The sequence below is a fragment of the Scomber japonicus genome, chromosome 22, assembly GCF_027409825.1.
Source record: "Scomber japonicus isolate fScoJap1 chromosome 22, fScoJap1.pri, whole genome shotgun sequence".
NCBI lineage: Eukaryota > Metazoa > Chordata > Actinopteri > Scombriformes > Scombridae > Scomber > Scomber japonicus.
The window spans coordinates 5183464-5200616 of NC_070599.1; the positions used below are offsets into that span (position 1 = coordinate 5183464).

At 41.2% G+C, this 17153-nt stretch overlaps 1 protein-coding gene across 1 annotated transcript in view; it reads right to left on the bottom strand.

Moving 5' to 3' along the window:
- camk2d1 (calcium/calmodulin-dependent protein kinase (CaM kinase) II delta 1) overlaps positions 1-17153 on the bottom strand; it is a 90787-nt gene that overhangs the window by 18429 nt on the left and 55205 nt on the right. The window contains exons 6-13 of the mRNA XM_053343840.1: positions 15618-15690; positions 7308-7410; positions 6373-6456; positions 4995-5089; positions 3515-3637; positions 3260-3343; positions 2998-3040; positions 1588-1625 (exon numbers count right to left, since the gene is read on the bottom strand). Of these exons, the coding sequence (XP_053199815.1) occupies positions 1588-1625; positions 2998-3040; positions 3260-3343; positions 3515-3637; positions 4995-5089; positions 6373-6456; positions 7308-7410; positions 15618-15690 (643 nt within the window). The remainder of the gene's footprint in view (positions 1-1587; positions 1626-2997; positions 3041-3259; positions 3344-3514; positions 3638-4994; positions 5090-6372; positions 6457-7307; positions 7411-15617; positions 15691-17153) is intronic.

Below are 17153 nucleotides of genomic sequence, written 5' to 3' on the forward strand. Positions count from 1 at the left end.
CTTTTTATAATTCATTCCTGAATATCCTGAGTATCATGTCTCTGCTTTTGAATGAACGTCGTGTACTTTGGACTTCTCTCCATACCAACTCCATGTTTGATCTTTTCACTGTGTTCAGTCATGCAGTGTCTCCCCAAGCCTCCACCAGCATTGTGAGGCAATTTCTACGCAAGGGTTGTTTCTAGTGCTAACTACCAACAGCGGGTGTCACTCTGGCTAACGAGCAGCTGTAAGCTCACCCTTAAATGTTCTGTACCGTCCGTCTTCCTTTTCTGCATTGAGCAGCCACAACACAACAAGAGAGAGAGTGAAGCTATGCCTCACACTACAACCTAGAAGCATTTCATGTATGTTTTAACTATTTCTGGTTAGATTTTTAAAAATATCAAGCATGATACACACAGTATAAAAACATTGGATGTTGCAAAGCCTCATTTGCCATGCAAACAGGAACAAAGTGATAATCTGTTTCCGATCAGCCCATTCTAATGGCATCAAACAAGTGATCAATATCAGCCCTGAAAATCATTTTAATGTCTTTATAGCTGGTGATTAAGCTCATATTCCACTCATGAAGCCTTTTAAAAATCTGTATTTGCTCATGTGTGATAGCACTTTCCTGGGAAACATTCTCCGTCTCTCCACATGCGGTCAAGCCTCATTAATGTACAGAAGTAGTTTGTTTGGATTGAACAGATGAGGCTGTGTAGTTAACAGTGGAAACAGTAATGACTGCGGGTTGAAAAGACCAGAAGAAGAAAAACTGGCTGTCAACAAACCGAGGAAAAGAAAGTGTGATTAAAGGAGAAGAGTGTTGAAAAGGAAAACACCTCAGAAATACATCTAAAGAGAATAAGAGGCTTTCAAAGAGGAGAAGCAGGATTTAGAGGCATGTAGATGAGTTGCAAGTGTCCAAAACATATTTATAGTTGTGTGAACATGGCCGGATCTACCGTACCCAGGGGCCCTTGAGTAGAAAGGGGCCCCTCAATGATGTCAGGCTCAACAGAAATCCAACACAAGGCTTGACCCATTCTCTTCATGTTGATAATTATGGTCACTGTTGGAAACTTGGTATGTCCACAACAACAGCAGCGTTATCCAATCAGAATAATTAAAAGTTGTTTGGGGGGGGTGGGCATGAGCTTCGGAACCCAGGGGCCCCTGGGAGTACTAATGCAGGCTTGGTTGTGAGAGTTTCTGATGAAAGAAGAGAGTCAAAATCTGGCTCGTCTACATTCTTAACAAGGGTGACTGATTTAGAGACACTTCCTGTTGGTGTCAATGGAAGGATTTCAGCTTGTGACACCCTTTAATCATAATTTAATCATCAGCTTCCTGAGCTCAGACAACAGATACTCCTTCTCTCACACAGATTGACAATGCAGAAGAGGATAATTGTTGGTAGAGACAGATTTCACTGAGGCGGCTCGAGCTCCTATTTTTACCCGAGCGGTGACGCCGAATTCAATGACGATGTCTTTGAGAAACACTTGAAGGTGAGCTCAAACCTGCTGGGATGCAGTTTGATATACTGAAGTATATAAAACAGCAAAACAAACAGAGGGAGAGGGAAGCTGAACTTACTTTGACACCGTCCGTTTTTTTGTTCAGCAGGCTCTTGGCTGCTGTCGAGGAAAAAAAAAAGACAATGTAAGGAAATCAGTGGGCAGCTGAAACGCACGCACACACACACACACACACACACACACATGCATTATGTCTATTCAATGCCAGCCAATTACTAGCAACCTCAAAGTGGGGCCGGCTAGAATTGGAAGCAGAAGAGGAAAAATGCAAATCAAGTCAGGGGATGAAATAAAACTCAGTGGATCATTAGTCTGGAACATGCAATTAGATCGTTCTGACAAGACTTCTAGGAAGCAACCAGCTGCTTCTTCCAGGAACTTTTCATTTCTCTGTCCACTTTCTCTCAAACACTTACCTTTTTTTCTAAATCTAAACCAAAAATTGGTCAAATGTAAAAGGTAGCTAAAAAAAAAAGCTGTGATTGGGTCCTTGGTTTTTTTCAGTGGTTGATGAATGACCACCTGCTCTTCAGTTAACATGCAAGGACGGTTAGAGATATGTAGGAGATGATTGGTAGTGTCGGGAGAGCAGCGGGAGGGGGGGGGGGGGGGGGGACTTTGGGGGTAGTTTGTGCATCGTGGGAGGGTTTTATTAAGAGGAGTGAATTATTAAAATCAAAAGAAGTACATGTTTAGTAACTGATAGAGGCTTTGCAGTGACATCAAATATCTTTTAGCGGCTATATTGGAGGAACATTTCTTGGGTCTATGTAGCTCAAACAAAACTGTCTCTTGACTTTTCTTTAGTGGCTTTATCTTTATCTTTTTTATGTATTTATTTGTTTAATTTGACATGTTTTCCTCCATCATGGCCGCCGGTGGATGCGATCTGTCAGCTGAAAGCTCTATCACAGTGCTTTAGTAGACATGTTGTGCCTCTGGAGCAAAAACCTGACAGTGTAGTGTGACACTGAATGAGTGCCAACTACAACAAGGACTCTTACCTTACACACACCAGTAACCACACAAGAAGGGGGGAGTGGGGGGGGGGCGGGAGGAAGAAAAACAAAAGTAAACAGTGGGCAGGGCACTGATATTGATTTAAACACCAGCAAGTTTAAATACCAGTAAAGTAAAAAACCTGAACAATCAAATATCAGTGAGCCTGTCGTCCGTCATGGGGAGGTATGATCGATAAAGTTAAACTTAGTTGACAGGTTTTGCCCTTTAAAAAAAGAAAAAAAAAGAGGCCTGGACTGGAGAAGGATCTGCATCGATCTATGTGGTCGAATGGAGCTTATTGGGCTTTTAAAGGGCAACACGTATGAAAAAAGGAGCATTTTAAAACAACAAAAAAAGGAGACTCATTAATGACAGTATTTCTATAGGAGACCAACATGTGTGGCAGGAGTGGAAGGAATTAAAGAGTGTCAGATATCAACCTGCATTAGAAGTGGATCAGTCCTACCTGAGAAGTTGCGCGTGGCGAGCATTGTGGTCAGGATAGCACCCTACGAAGAGAGAAACACACACTGAGAGGAGCAGACCATTATGTGGACGCAAGGCTGAAAAGTTAATGATTACATCATCTGCTGCTGATGGTTGTTTTAGAGCGGTTTCCACTTCTAATCTAACTGACGCAGTGAAATACCAAATCTGTTAACTTCCCAAGTAGAAGAGAGTGCAGCGGTTGAACAGGTGAATCATGGGAACGTCACGTTGCTACTGACCTTGAGTTTCCTTCTAGCGTTGAATTTCTTCAGGCACTCCACAGTCTCCTGTCTGTGCATCATGGACGCCACAGTGGAGCGTTGCTGTCAATGCACAAGCACAGTGTGTGATGTTTGTCAGCAGTTTTTCACATACTGTTTGAATTTGTGAAGAGAAAAACCTTGACTTGGTTGCATGTGGAATTATATGACAGAAGTATAGAGCTGTGTGTATGTGTGTGTGTGTGTGTATGTGTGTGTGTGTGTGACACCTACGCAGATCCAGGGGTGTTTGAGTGCGTCTGTGGCGGTCACTCTCTTGGCTGGATTAATGGTCAGCATCTTGTTGATCAGGTCTTTGGCCTCTGGGGTCACCGTGTCCCACTCTGGAGATGGGAACTGTTCCAAAAGAGAGATCACAGTAATCATTAACCCTAACCTTCAAATTAAGACTTTTTTTTCCTTTTTTTTTTTTTTCAAATGACAAATTCACAGATCAATCTTCAACACACCTGGCTTACATCTGCATGTCATTAAAGCCCCTCTGCAGTTAAAAATGTGTTAGGCTTATTGTTACTTCAGGTGGTTTCTCTGTGCTAGTCTCAGTTTTTGTGACATCATAGCCTCCAGTGCACAAACACTGAGAGTGCACTTTACAGCTAAGCAGCATACATCAATGCATGCTCTGATTATCATTATTATCATTACTACTGTGTCTATCTGCGTCTCCCTCTCTCCTCTCTCTTCTTCCTTCCTTTTCTCTTAACCTCACCGTTTAAGGCAGATGATCTTCCACCCAGAGTCACCGTTCTGCTGTGGTTAAGTGCTGCTCATGTGGGAATGTTGGCTCTCTTTAAATGAAATGACAGAGTACAGTCTAGACCTGCTCTATATAAAAAGTGCCTTGAGATAACATCTGTTGTGGTTGAGCGTGATGTAAATAAAAAAAGAATTGAATTGAATTACATATGCATATATTTTATAATTGAACATTATATCCATTACTGAACTGCCATGTGCACTGATTCTACTGATGTACTTGTACTGACTTCTATATAAATATCTAACAATTCATATGTAGGTACTCAGAAAGTTTGCATTGAACATCTGGCCAGATACTTAGGCTTGTTTGCTTATTCTTTGATCAGATACCTTCTGGCTTAACCCTCAATGTGGAAAACTTCTTAACATTTACTTTATTTTATTAAGAGATTTATTTTTTAGCTTTTACCACCACCACTCAAATTTGGGACATTTGGGGTGTTTTTACAGCTGTCAAATGTCAAAATGGGTCAAATTAGACTTATGTAAAAAATGGGCAGATTCCCAAAATGAAGGTGTCAGAAAGGTAGCAGTTTGTAGAAGTAGTAGTAGTAAGTAGGCCTTCAAAATAAAATGGTGTCTCTGTGTTTTCATCAGCTGTGGTTTAATCTGCGGCTGGGTTTATGATCGTGTTTTACATCATCAGTGAGTTCTGGTTGCCAGGTATCATTTCTGATTTCCATTGTTTGTGTAGGAACTCCAATAATACAACTCTACATAAATCATCTGTACATTCATCTTTCTGCCTTCATGTTCCATTATCCATCATGTCTGTGTGTCAGTGCAATAAGACAGTGTTTACATAGCTACAGCCTGTCTGCTCTGCTACGTTACGACAAGGAGGGGGGAGTAAACATTTAGGGACGTTTAAGAAATGATTTGATTAAAAAGGCGGACAACGTGAGGATTGTGTGTGTGCCAGTGGAAAACTCACATCGTAAGCCCCGGCTTTAATCTGTTGGTAGAGTCTGTGCTGGTCCTCATCCCAGAATGGAGGATATCCCACCAGCAGGATGTAGAGGATCACACCTACACACACACACACACACACACACACACACAGAGAGAGAGCATGCACTTTGATCTCAGCAAACACAAGCTGACCTCAGAAAATCATGCAAAAAAGTTAATGATTTTATTATCAAACCCATAGATTTGTGAGGTGAATATAGAGTAAAAGTATGTATAAAGTATGTACGATGTTTAAATAAAGAAGAGTCTTTGCTGCCGTTACCGATAAACTTGGGATTTGATTGGCTGGATGATATCCAGGAAAAAGATGAAAGGCATTGTGTCTGGCAGTGAGACAGCATGACCACAAACACAACACCGACTATTGTTTCTGTGGACTCAGTGAGTCATCACAGCTGTGTGTAAAAGAGCATGTGTGTGTGTGTGTGTGTGTGTGTGTGTGTTTTAGACAGTGCCTGTGTTTGGCCCAGGTGGCCCGGCCAATCAGAAGGGCGTGTGGTGAGTGTCAGTAATGATTAATTCAAGAGGTTGGAGCCCTCTGTACTGGAACACACACACACACACACACACACACACACTAACCTACAACTAAAGTCAATTAGCATTAAACGTTCATTATACAGAGCATGATTTGTGTCAGATTCACATACATGTAGATATCCATTGAACCTAACACAACTTTCCTACCACATCACCACACTGTGTTTTGCATGCGACCTTGCTGTTGAATTGTCTATTTTTTAAAATGTAAATTCAGCGTTATGTAATTTTTCATCAGTACAAGACATTCATGTCATGAGTTTCTCTTTTTTGAACAGAAACACTGTTTCACATTCACTGATTCATTTCAATTGCTTGTCAATGTGTATGGAGGCAGTATTGAGTTTGCATTATCAGCAACAGCAAAAGTATCATTTTTAAAACTGTTACAATTAGAAATAAAGGCTTGTCTCTACTATGAGCCTCTGCAGCTTGGGGTGTTCTTTTGAAGAATATTCAGATCGATCCTCATCATCACAGCACTGAGAAGCTGGTTTCACTATTTTCTAGCAGCGCTATTTAGGTGTCAAACATTTTAATTGGATATTTTATATATTTTATTAAAGGGCTTGGATCACAATTGGGGTATCAGTGACTTTGGTGTAGTGTGTTCTCTGAAGTAAAGGCCGCCCCAGTGATGCTCCCTGGGGAACGCCTCTGACTGGCTGTTTTAGGATGTGACATTTGTGTGCAACTTAGCACTAAATGCTAAGCAGCTGCTCCACATGCCAGCCTCAATTAAACTAATCAATCATTTCACTTTTTCCTGTGATGACACGCAAGTTAGCAGAGAGTCTTACCACAGGCCCACATGTCCACTGGCTTCCCGTAAGGATCTTTCCTCAACACTTCTGGAGACAGGTACCCTGGTGTTCCGGCAAAACCTAACACACACACACACACACACACACACACACACATATATATATCAAAACATTATTCAGTACAACTCCACTATTTTACAGTAATAAAAGCTTTGGCAGTGCTACACATGTCTAATTTGTTTAGCTTGGTACTAAACCTTCTACCTCCTGCACGTACAAGTCTATCAAAAGCTCATTAGTGGAGGACCTTCTCCTAAAAGGTAACTAAGTATTCGAAGTCTCATAAAGTGAAGTTTATGAGCTGAGGTTAACACGCTCCAAGAAAGGAAAACATCCCTCTGTGGGTATGTAGTTTGGCTCGAGAACAGTTACTCACAGCCTACTTTTAAAAAAGCCTCAAAGTACCAGTGGACCCTTTGGGAAATGAGACGCTTCATGTACACCTAGTAGTAAAGTCAGAACACAAACTGAACTGGTTCCAGATGGCGGCGGGTGCTGTGGGAATAGACTAATTATTTCTCTTTTCTGCGGGGAATAGGAGATGAAAAATGGGCCTGAGCTCAAGCCAATTCAAACTTGGTATAAGAGCTGAGAGCATTGGCACACCTAGTCTCTTTAGGCCTTTAGGCTCCCAATGATCATAGTTATAGGTGTTCATTTGGATTTGGATGGTTAAAGAATTACAAAAGTAGGACAAAATAAAAAAAACTCAATTATTCTATTTCACATGCCTGTAATCAGCTCAGTAAGACGATATATTCCTGTACCACTACTGTGATTTTGCTAGATCTCACCTCCTTTAAAGAAACATATCTGAAGAGCATACAGAGGAATATAAACATCTTCGGAGAACTTTAAAGTATTTTCATTTGAAACAGAAAAAACAATTGAAAACAGTCTTGTGTACTCACCAAACCATGCCTGCTGGTCTCCCTGCACTTCAATGGCCAGGCCGAAATCTGCCAGTTTAACCGCTGCTCCCTTCAACTTGCTGGCTAGGAGCAAATTCTCCGGCTTGGAGTGAAGGAACATAGATAAAAACGTTTAGCGTCTTGCACAGAGACAGTGATATCAGGTTCAAATGAAAATAACATGACTGAGGTAAGTATTTAAAGATCTAGTGTTATGCTTTCTGGCAGCTTAGAGGCTTTTGAAAGTATGGGGAGGGTTTATTATGCTGCATTACCACATTAGGGACTGATGTCATAAGGCGCGTTTGAGTGTTCAGCAGCTTGGACTAATGGCAGAGCTAGAGGCCAACTGTAGCAGCTGTCTGGTCTAACAGATAAATGTCTACTGAAGCGAGGCATGTCAGACTCAGAGTCCACCATCCAAGATACGACTGACTCACACGGAGCCTGATTGCAGGTTCAGTCAGGGTGGGGGTGGGGGGGCCGCGGCGGACCTCGGCCCGGCGGCACGGGTGCGTGTCATTCTACAAAGACGCTGGCGAGGTGCTGTCAAATTGGCCGTACAAGTCCAGCTGGTGGAGATGGACTTGTTGAGAGAGGCAGACGATGACTCATGCCAACACAAAACGCCCCCCCCCAGCAGTAGACGGGCGGGTGGAGCTTTAGGAAAGGTTCAGAGGGAATGAATAATGCATTTGCTGACATTTTCAAAAAGCAGTTTCCTTGACGGAGCCAAATAGGAAATTATTCATAATGACTGAGTCGTATTACGATAAGAACAAAACGGAAAGTATGCTGTTGATCAAAAGGAAAGCTGCTGGTACTGGGCAACAATTACATCCAGGTACCTTAACACCAGTATGCGCCGGTATGGTTATATATTACAGAGGGTCGTGCAAGCCACAGTTCATTCTGATTGTCACAAAACATGAAATCACATCAGTATACGTTTAACTACATTTACAGTGTGGCTAAAAGCCAAAATATACCCTGTAATATGGTTGAATCTTTGTTAATCATCCAATGAGAACTAGACACATAGATGTCCAGCCTCTAAGGGTGTCAGTATGCTTTAAATGCAGTGCTTCTAGGAGCATCAAACAGTGCTTTGCCCCTCCACACACACACCTTTGGGAAATGCGAGAGGTTGCATCTGACGATCTTTTCAATTAGACTTCTGACACTTTTCACTACAAAGTGTATCACCATTTAAGCCTCTGAGGAGAGTATGTCCAAAGTTGGTCAGAGTTATGCCCATTAGTATCATATCGTTTCATCACCGCTCTATGAAGTAACTGCAAGCTTTCTGCCCTGTCTTCAAGTGTGGCCATTCGGAACAGGTACACCCACTTCAGCTTTTAAAAGTAATTGGATGACAGTGTGAACTAGTTTGTTTCAAGCATATCCCAACTTTATCCCATTCCATCTGAACTTTTAACACAAACTGTACCAAAAATCCATAAATTAATGTTTAGACTCCAAGAAAAAACATCTGGCTACTAGATGTTTTGTATGTCCCCTTTGTAATGACGCAATAATAACTTCAATGATACATGTATACTTTACATGGGCAGCTGATCATACAGATCACAATATTTATTCAATGTGATGAGGCTAAGTGTATTTAGAATTTCGCCTGTGACCAGGAGAGTCAAACTTTTATAGTTCACCTTTAAATTTTGAGTCTATTCATAGAACTGATTTCATGACTCTGACTTTAATGTTCTTTCCTGTCTTAAAGGCCCCATGAAAAAGAAGTTAGTGTCTTTAGCTTCTGTATTGTGATGTATTTCCCAGTGAAATTAAAATATTTGAGTTGTGTACAGTTCAGGGTATTAAATTGAATCCTTGACATTGACATTTGATTGGACCACCAAAAAGTGGGAAGGGCTCAGAGTTTAGCTTGAAAATGCGCTACAGAGGACTGTTGGTTCTACGCATACCACCTGACCTGTGAGATCATCTCTTCCAGATGGCACATTGTTTTAGAAAGTTTTTTGGCAACTGATATCTAAAACACTTCCTGCCTCTCTTCATATTGGTCTTTTAGCTACTACTACCTACAAACAATAAAAAAGTGGTTTTATATCACTGGTGTGGCTAGTGGCTCGCCCAAAGTCAATGAACTTTTGAAAACACCCCTGAGTGGAAGATGAGTCATCAAAGATTTGAGTTAAACTCACATGTGAGGGGCAAAGCAATGATGATATTTTTGCAGACTGTCCTGACTGGACTACAAATGAAACCACACCACCACTAGAATTCTTCAAAATCATTTCTAAAAGCTGTACTGCTGCCTGTACAACTTGTATTTCATGTGTTTGTAAAGATGCACAGATTGAAGTATGGCTTGCACAGTTTCATATACAGCCTACACACTTTTTTAATACACAGTCTGTGGTATTCTTTCCAGACGGCATCAGTCATGCCATTTACTGCAATCTATTGAAGTGTCAAGTCAGTAAAGCGCATTTCAAGGTTGTGTTGAGCAGTTAGTAGAGCATGTGTGAATTCTGAGTCGTGCAGTTCGAGGAGGACATGCTGTGGGCAGAGGTTGGGGGGTGGGGGTAGGATGGAAGGAAGGCATAGGGTATGAGAGGGGAGAGGAGGTTGTTGGAGGTCAACAGCATCATGCAGTCATTGCAAACTTTCCCCTGCCATCCTCCACCCCCAGCCCGCTGCAACCACTTGATCCCAGCTCTGGAAGACAACAATGAAAAAACTGGTGGACAGGTAAGGGTCACATGACGGGGAAGAGGAGAAACAAGTTTGAGGTTGATCATGTCGGACATTGTCCTAACCCTAGCAGGGCAGCGTTTCCCACTGATGTGTTAAAATGCGGGCCACACACACACACACACACACACACACACACACACACACACACACACACTCTGCAGGAGCGATGTCATCAATAATCTCTAACCTTGTCTTAACCTTCAACTTGGGTCATATTTTTTCTAGTTTAGGCCATCATTTCTGTCAGTTATAATAAACATTGTACAAGTATTTGTTAATAGCTAGAAACACAGCGACAGGGCGGTCAGCCAACTGAGGCTGGAGGAGGGGAGAACATGCATGATAAAATCACAGCTTGTGGTTCAGCTTTGACCTACCTTACTGTGTGTACACTGTTTTATAGTGCACCCAGCATTACTATCACATTCAGTACAATCACTTTCAGTTTCAACACCAAACAGAGTCATTTAGGCCATCTGACTAAACTGCTGGCTTGTTACCAACCTGTTTGATCATCCGACTGATTGCCTGATTGGGTTTTGTTGTAGTGATGTTGTGTAGTAGAAATGAAAGTTCCTTTCATTTTGCTGCTATGTTTAATCAATCACATTTTTGTTGCCAGCTATTTTGATAACAGATTAATTGTTTTGCTGCATTTTTAAGAACAAAATTTCCAAATTTTTACAATTCTAGCTTCTCAAATGTGAAGATTTTCAGTTTTCTTAATCCTCTGTGACAGCAAACTCAATATCTTTGGGTTGTGGACTGGTGGTTGGGACAGAACAGACGTCATCTGACGACGTCATCTTGGTTTTGAGTTATCAGTTATCAATATTTTTCACCATATCCTGACATTTTATAGCCCAAACGACAAATTAATGAATTGAGAAAATAGACAGATTAATTAATAATGAAAATAATCATTAGCTGCAGGCATAATTTTCTCCACAGAAATTTTAAGTGACTTATAGTCAAAAAACTTCCAAACCTACTGCATTATGAAATTTCTAGCTCTCTAAAAATCAAAAGGTGCAAAACCATGCGCATAAAAATTTGGTAGAAACTAAACATCCTTCAATGTTGGATGATTTCAGCAACTGCAACAACGAAGCATTTTGAACTGGGTACAGCTCCCATTCCCACCTTTGACTGGCTTCCTCTCCATAGCAATAGCAGCTGAGGCTCATGGGTATTGTAGAGCCTTCTGTCAGTGCCATGTTACTGGCCAAAACATAAATATATAGGTCTGTTACATAACCTGGAAGAGTCCAGTGTTATGTGGAATCACATGTGTGAAAGCAGGAGATACCCTAACTTTTTGTTGAATATGATGTTATAATGACTGACAGAAACCATGGCTAAGTCTACAAAAATAAAACCGAAGTAATAAACTGGAGTTGGCCTTTAAAAGTCAAATCAAAACTCAGTGTTCCTATTAGGCTGCTAGAGGATTTGATGAAGTGCTTCATAATCTGCTTTATAATCACACAGATGGTACCATATGGATGGAAGGCACTCAGTGTGCTCTAACGCCTCTTGATGCGTCATTTCTTTCTTTTTTATTTTTTTTAAATTTTTTTATCTTTTACACATCACTAGACTGAAAGCATTCCGTCAGTCTAATTACTGCCTTGTGTGGTTTCAGGCCTGCAGATAAGGCTACAACAGCCACACACATGCAAACGCAGTCAAACTTACAGGGTGATGAATACGCATCAATACCCACTAAACATTTCCCTGACAGAAATGTGCAGGATGTGACGTCAACCCATATTACTGAGGCTGTTGTATCAGCTTACAGTACATTTAATGTACGAATGCTTGTTGGGTATATACACACACCCACACACACACTAACAATGAGTTTCTGTACTGTATGTGTGTAAAGTACAAAGTATAGTTCATATCAGATTGATAAGGATTCATGCTCTCTCCTTGCTGCTGGTGTGTAATAGCTGTAATTGGATTCTGTCTGATATAGGCAGCCATAAAGCAGATAAAATTACCAGCCTGCTACACCAGCCCCAGGGTTCTGCTTTAATCTGGAGGCCTACTACCGTTACTGACAACTGCACAACACTGTACTTGCTGCCAACAACTTTCCCTGGGGTTTTAGTCTTTTTTTTGGAAGAGAGAGTGCAAGTTGTCAGTACGAACTTAACAATACTTAGTGGTATTGTCCTTCTTTTCAAGCATTTGTAGAATTGTTCTTTCTCACAATGACATGAACTGTTCCTAGACGATGCAAACGGTGCAGGTTTGGTTTCAGAAGTTGGGGAAACGCAGTAATTTCAGTGGTTCTTCAAGAGGGTTGAGGAGAATATCAGTTATTCAAAGTAGAGAAAAAAGAGAGAAGAGAGAAAAAAGAAGGTGCCCAGTTGTTATCACATGACCTACATATGGAAACCTATTGGGGGGAGAGGGAGGGTAACCTCTGATAACTTGTAAATGTCTTTGGCATTGGATATAAATGTCCTAGTTGGTCAATGGACTCCTGCTCAATGACTTTTGACTCCTTCCCAGTTTATGCTGTGTGTGGTTTTGGTGTGGTGTTCTGATGTTGTCTTTTCCGCTGTTCATTCAGTCTCTTGTCCAGGCTCCTTGCTGTTTCGTCAATGTACAGTTTCTCTCTAAGGGGTTTCTGTCTCCTGTCCTGCAAGGTTGACCCACTGGGATGTTGACTGGTTTGTGGTAAGAGTCGACTCCTTGTGACTTTACAATAGCTACATGTTCTGACAGCCCAGCCATGCAAGACTGACCCACTGGGATTCTTTTGGTCGTAGACTCAAGTCTGGGCAGGATTCTTATCATCCAGCCTTTGAAGCCAAATCTCTATCCACCCTCCTCTGCACTGAAACACACTCTATGTGGGAGGCTTCTTACCACCAATCTTTTAATTGAGATATTCAGCAGAGTTCCATGAAATTGAAAGTGGTCTGTTGGCATGTGCGAGTGGGTTTCCTCTGGTTAAAAACTAGTGAGACTTTAAATTGAGACTTTATTGTCACACATACTGATCCAAGGTCAGAAAAATATATGTGTGTGCTCAAGAAGTGCTAGAGCAGCCTTTTTTGGTAGTACTTTAGGAAAAAGCATAATTGTAGTGGTTCAAAAAGGCCTGCATGTGCCGTTACTGCTCCATAAAATGTGATGACACTCCGCCAGCATGTGTCTAGACTTCCAACATAAACTATAAAGCTTTACAAGAACTTTATATAGACCGCTATGTGTTGCTTTGTGTGTGTTTTGGACTCCCTGTGCCACCGAAATCATTATCTTGTGAAATGAAATCACATGAATAAACATACAGTGTGGCAAAACAGAGCTTCCCCCATGTTGCCACTGCTCTCCTGCTTGCTTATTTGTTTTGGTTGTATTTGTTTTGTCTTTGTTCTTTTGCAGTGAGCCTGTGCAGCTGCCTGGCAACAGCCAATCAGAGTGCAGGAAAGGCATTTGACGAATGCAAAATGCATGCTTGTTACTGCTGAAGGTAAAGCTAACCACAGACACACCTGGGTTCATTTGATTGGCAAATCAGAGCTGACCAAACCACAGTGAGAAGAAGCAGTATTAGAGGTGTAAACATGACTAATGTTTAGTCAATGTTTAGTTTAAAGTCCATCCTTGAAAAAATTGGGCCATGATGACATCGCTACTTCAAAAGTCTTCACAAGCTCCTGACAGGACAGAGTGTATCCTTCAGGGAGGTACATAATTCTCCAAACACACCCCTACGATACTGCTTCAGTAAACAAGGGAATATGTATTACAGTACATGTATTAAGAGGGGAAATAACATTGTTTACTCTATTAAAATAATTACTTGGTGTAAAATACAGAAGAGCTTGTTAACTGACAGTCTGCCTTACAAACTAAGAGACTGAAGTTTGAAGGGGATCTAATAAAGAGACACTGGGTGGTGTAGTTGTTTTTGGAATTTGACCTATACCAACAACCAAAACATGTCCCCAAAGTTTATGGAGGCGCATTACTAAGTCTCTGTAGTATGCCTTTATAGGACCTGTGTGTAGGGTTTAGCAGCCTCTAGTGGTGAGATTGCGAAATTCGTGAAAAACATGAAAGACCCTCCCTAGAGCCAGTGTTTGATTTGTCCATTCTGGGCTTCTGTACAAAACATTGTGGTGCAATATGGTGGACTCCTTGGAAGAGGACCCACTCCCCATGTAGATATAAAGGGCTCATTCTAAAGGTAACAGAAACACAACGATTCTTATTTTGGTTATACACCAATTAACACTGTAATTCTTCTTGTTCCACTAGATGCCACTAAATTCTACACACTGCACCTATACAGGACTTGGACAGTAAAATCTCAATATGCTTCAGATATATTGTTTGTCAGATAGCTCAAGTGCTTCCGAAACCGCCTTTCTGGAACATCCCAATCAGTCTGTCCAATTGATTTTTCTCACTTCACAAACGGACATGCCAACAATCATACCCACTTTAAGCAGTGATTGGTCAGGTTTGGAAGGATTCTGGCTTTGAACTCCCAATCAAGCTCTCTTTTTTCCAATTACACCTAACTGCTTCTGTCACTTTTGGTGAGTACAACCCAGCACAACATGACAAACGCCTCGGATAAGGAGAGTGACTGTGACAACTGACTTCACATACACACAGATACTGCGCTATGTCAATAAGTGAGCTACACAGGAGTCCAATCTCATCCATTCTGTGTTACTGTCTGGATATCGTGTCCAGTATCTGTATGTACAACACAGTGACAGCTGCTGTAATGAATAAGCTCAGTGTACTGGGACTAATACATTCAACCACATTGTGTTTTTAAGGACTATATTTACATTTCTGTTCAGTTACTGTTCTGGTGCTGCATTGTACACCTGAGCTGTTTGCACAATTTAATACTGCCGGACACTTTAAAACAGTTTATATACTGTTATATTGTTACTTCTTTGCTACTGTTCTGTACTGTATGGATTACTGTTGTTGCACATCTGACGACATCAATGAACTAACCAAACTGTTGTTGTTTGCACATTTAATGTCTATACAATATTTGATTGATTATGGGTATAAAATGCTCTATTGTTTTACTTTACAAATAACCACTGCATTACCTTCACTCATTATTCATTTAGATCATATCTTGTAATTTTGAAGTAACATAGTTGATGTTCTCCAGACACGTGCCCTGTTTTACAAAGCTCATAAACAGTATGCAGTGCAGTTTACAGCTGCTTAGTAACTGGAGGACTGCCACTTTTCATTTCAGGCCCATTTACACTTTTCAGTAGCTGTCCTTGGTGCCTGCAGACGAGCTGTTTCGTTTGCTGATGTAGAAGCGTGAGGTTGATGTTTTATTGAAACGTGACCCTGGAAGATGTAAGCAATCATCTCCGTGGGGAGTGGGTCAGTAAAGGTGTATGAGTTTGGTAAAGGAGCGGTATAAATGTGAATAAAGAAGGGCAGTAATAGATGTTTAAGGAAGTCGGACGATAAAAAGTAAAGAAATGGACGCAGAGTACAGTTATAAAACGAAAGGCCACATGACAGAAACTGAAATATATTCACGGTGTGTCTACTTACCTTGAGGTCGCGGTGGACCACACCCATCTGGTGGCAGTGGAGCACAGCCTCTAGGATCTGCTGAATGCAATGACTGCATGCAAACACCAGGGGGCCATGGGTTAGTGACAAGCTACCACTCACTGTCTGTAGCTGTGAGCTCGCTTTGACACTCGGGGAGCTGCTGGCCGTGTTCGTGAGGAGACTATACAGCGATGTGGCAACTGACCCAACGGGAGGGTGGGGGGCCATAACGAGGGGGTAATTTGGAAAAATGGACAATTTACTCAATGGCGTGTTCGAAATGTTTTTTTACGTTGCCATGGGCTGCAGTTAGTGTTTGCTGCGACAGGCCCAGGAAAGAAAAAAAATGGCTCTACAGTACACACACACACAGACACACACACACGGCCAATTCTCTACCCGAGTATCAAAACAGAAGTGGTGTTAGCTCCTGACCAACTGGAGGCAGGAGCCTGGGAGGCTGAGGAGGGAGATACAAGAGCTGAAGTAAAGTGTGGTTTGAATCTGTTGTCAGTAATGAGCACGCAGTGAGAAGAAAATTTGAAGGCTTTGTCTCCCACCTCCCTGTTGGGAGGTGGGCTGCAGCATAGTCTATCAAGCACTGTCAACACTTCCTCTAAAGATTATTGAACTGGACTGAATATGGTTTACTGATACAAAAAGGAGACAGTTTGGTGCAGAATAGAGCTTTTATATCCCAATGCAACTTTTAAACTGCAAAATGTAATTTTAGCCACATTAACATATTGTCTTAAGAGGTTGTATAAAGGTTTTCTGAGTACAGTAGGAGATCGTCAATCATCAGTCACAGTTAATTAATATTAATTCTGTGAATTGGGTCAAAGGAAAGCTATGGTTTATTAAAATTTGGGTTATATTTTTGAATCTTTAATATAGCAATACATTTGTTCGGGTTGTACATGCCTGACACCAAGTTATCTTGCTTAAAACCAGGCCTATGTAGAGTCTCTACAGTTTCTTGAGTTAAATAGTTTTGGTTTTTTTTTAAATAGTACAATAAAACTACATTGTAGCTGCATATTTTCATCAAATATAGCTGTAGACTGCAGCTATCGGTGCACAAATTAGTAGGATTCTACAAGCTAACAACATGCTAGTACTATAGGATTCCATAAATGTTTGAAAAACTGGTTGTAAAAGCAAGTATTCGGTTTGTTTTAATAATTCATATGTAAGCTACCGTACGCTGTCATAATGCTGCTTATTGACAGTGGAGAGGCTGCTGATTCAAACGCTGCTTGATGGTTTTAATTCCAATTCTAATTTGACATCAACAAACAAATTAGTGTATTATTAAACTTTGTGTTTTGAGCGACATAATTTAGAATAGAAATTGTCACACGCGCACACCGATGGAATCTAAAGCCCCATCTTCCTCCTCCTCTTCCTCCTCTCAGGCCTCAGCCTCACAGTGGCTGTGTCAGAGCATGGGGGCTTGGACAGATGCTACATGCACTTTGTGTGTTCCTGGCATACAAGGGGAGGCAGGCCATGATGAGATCTACCAACCCC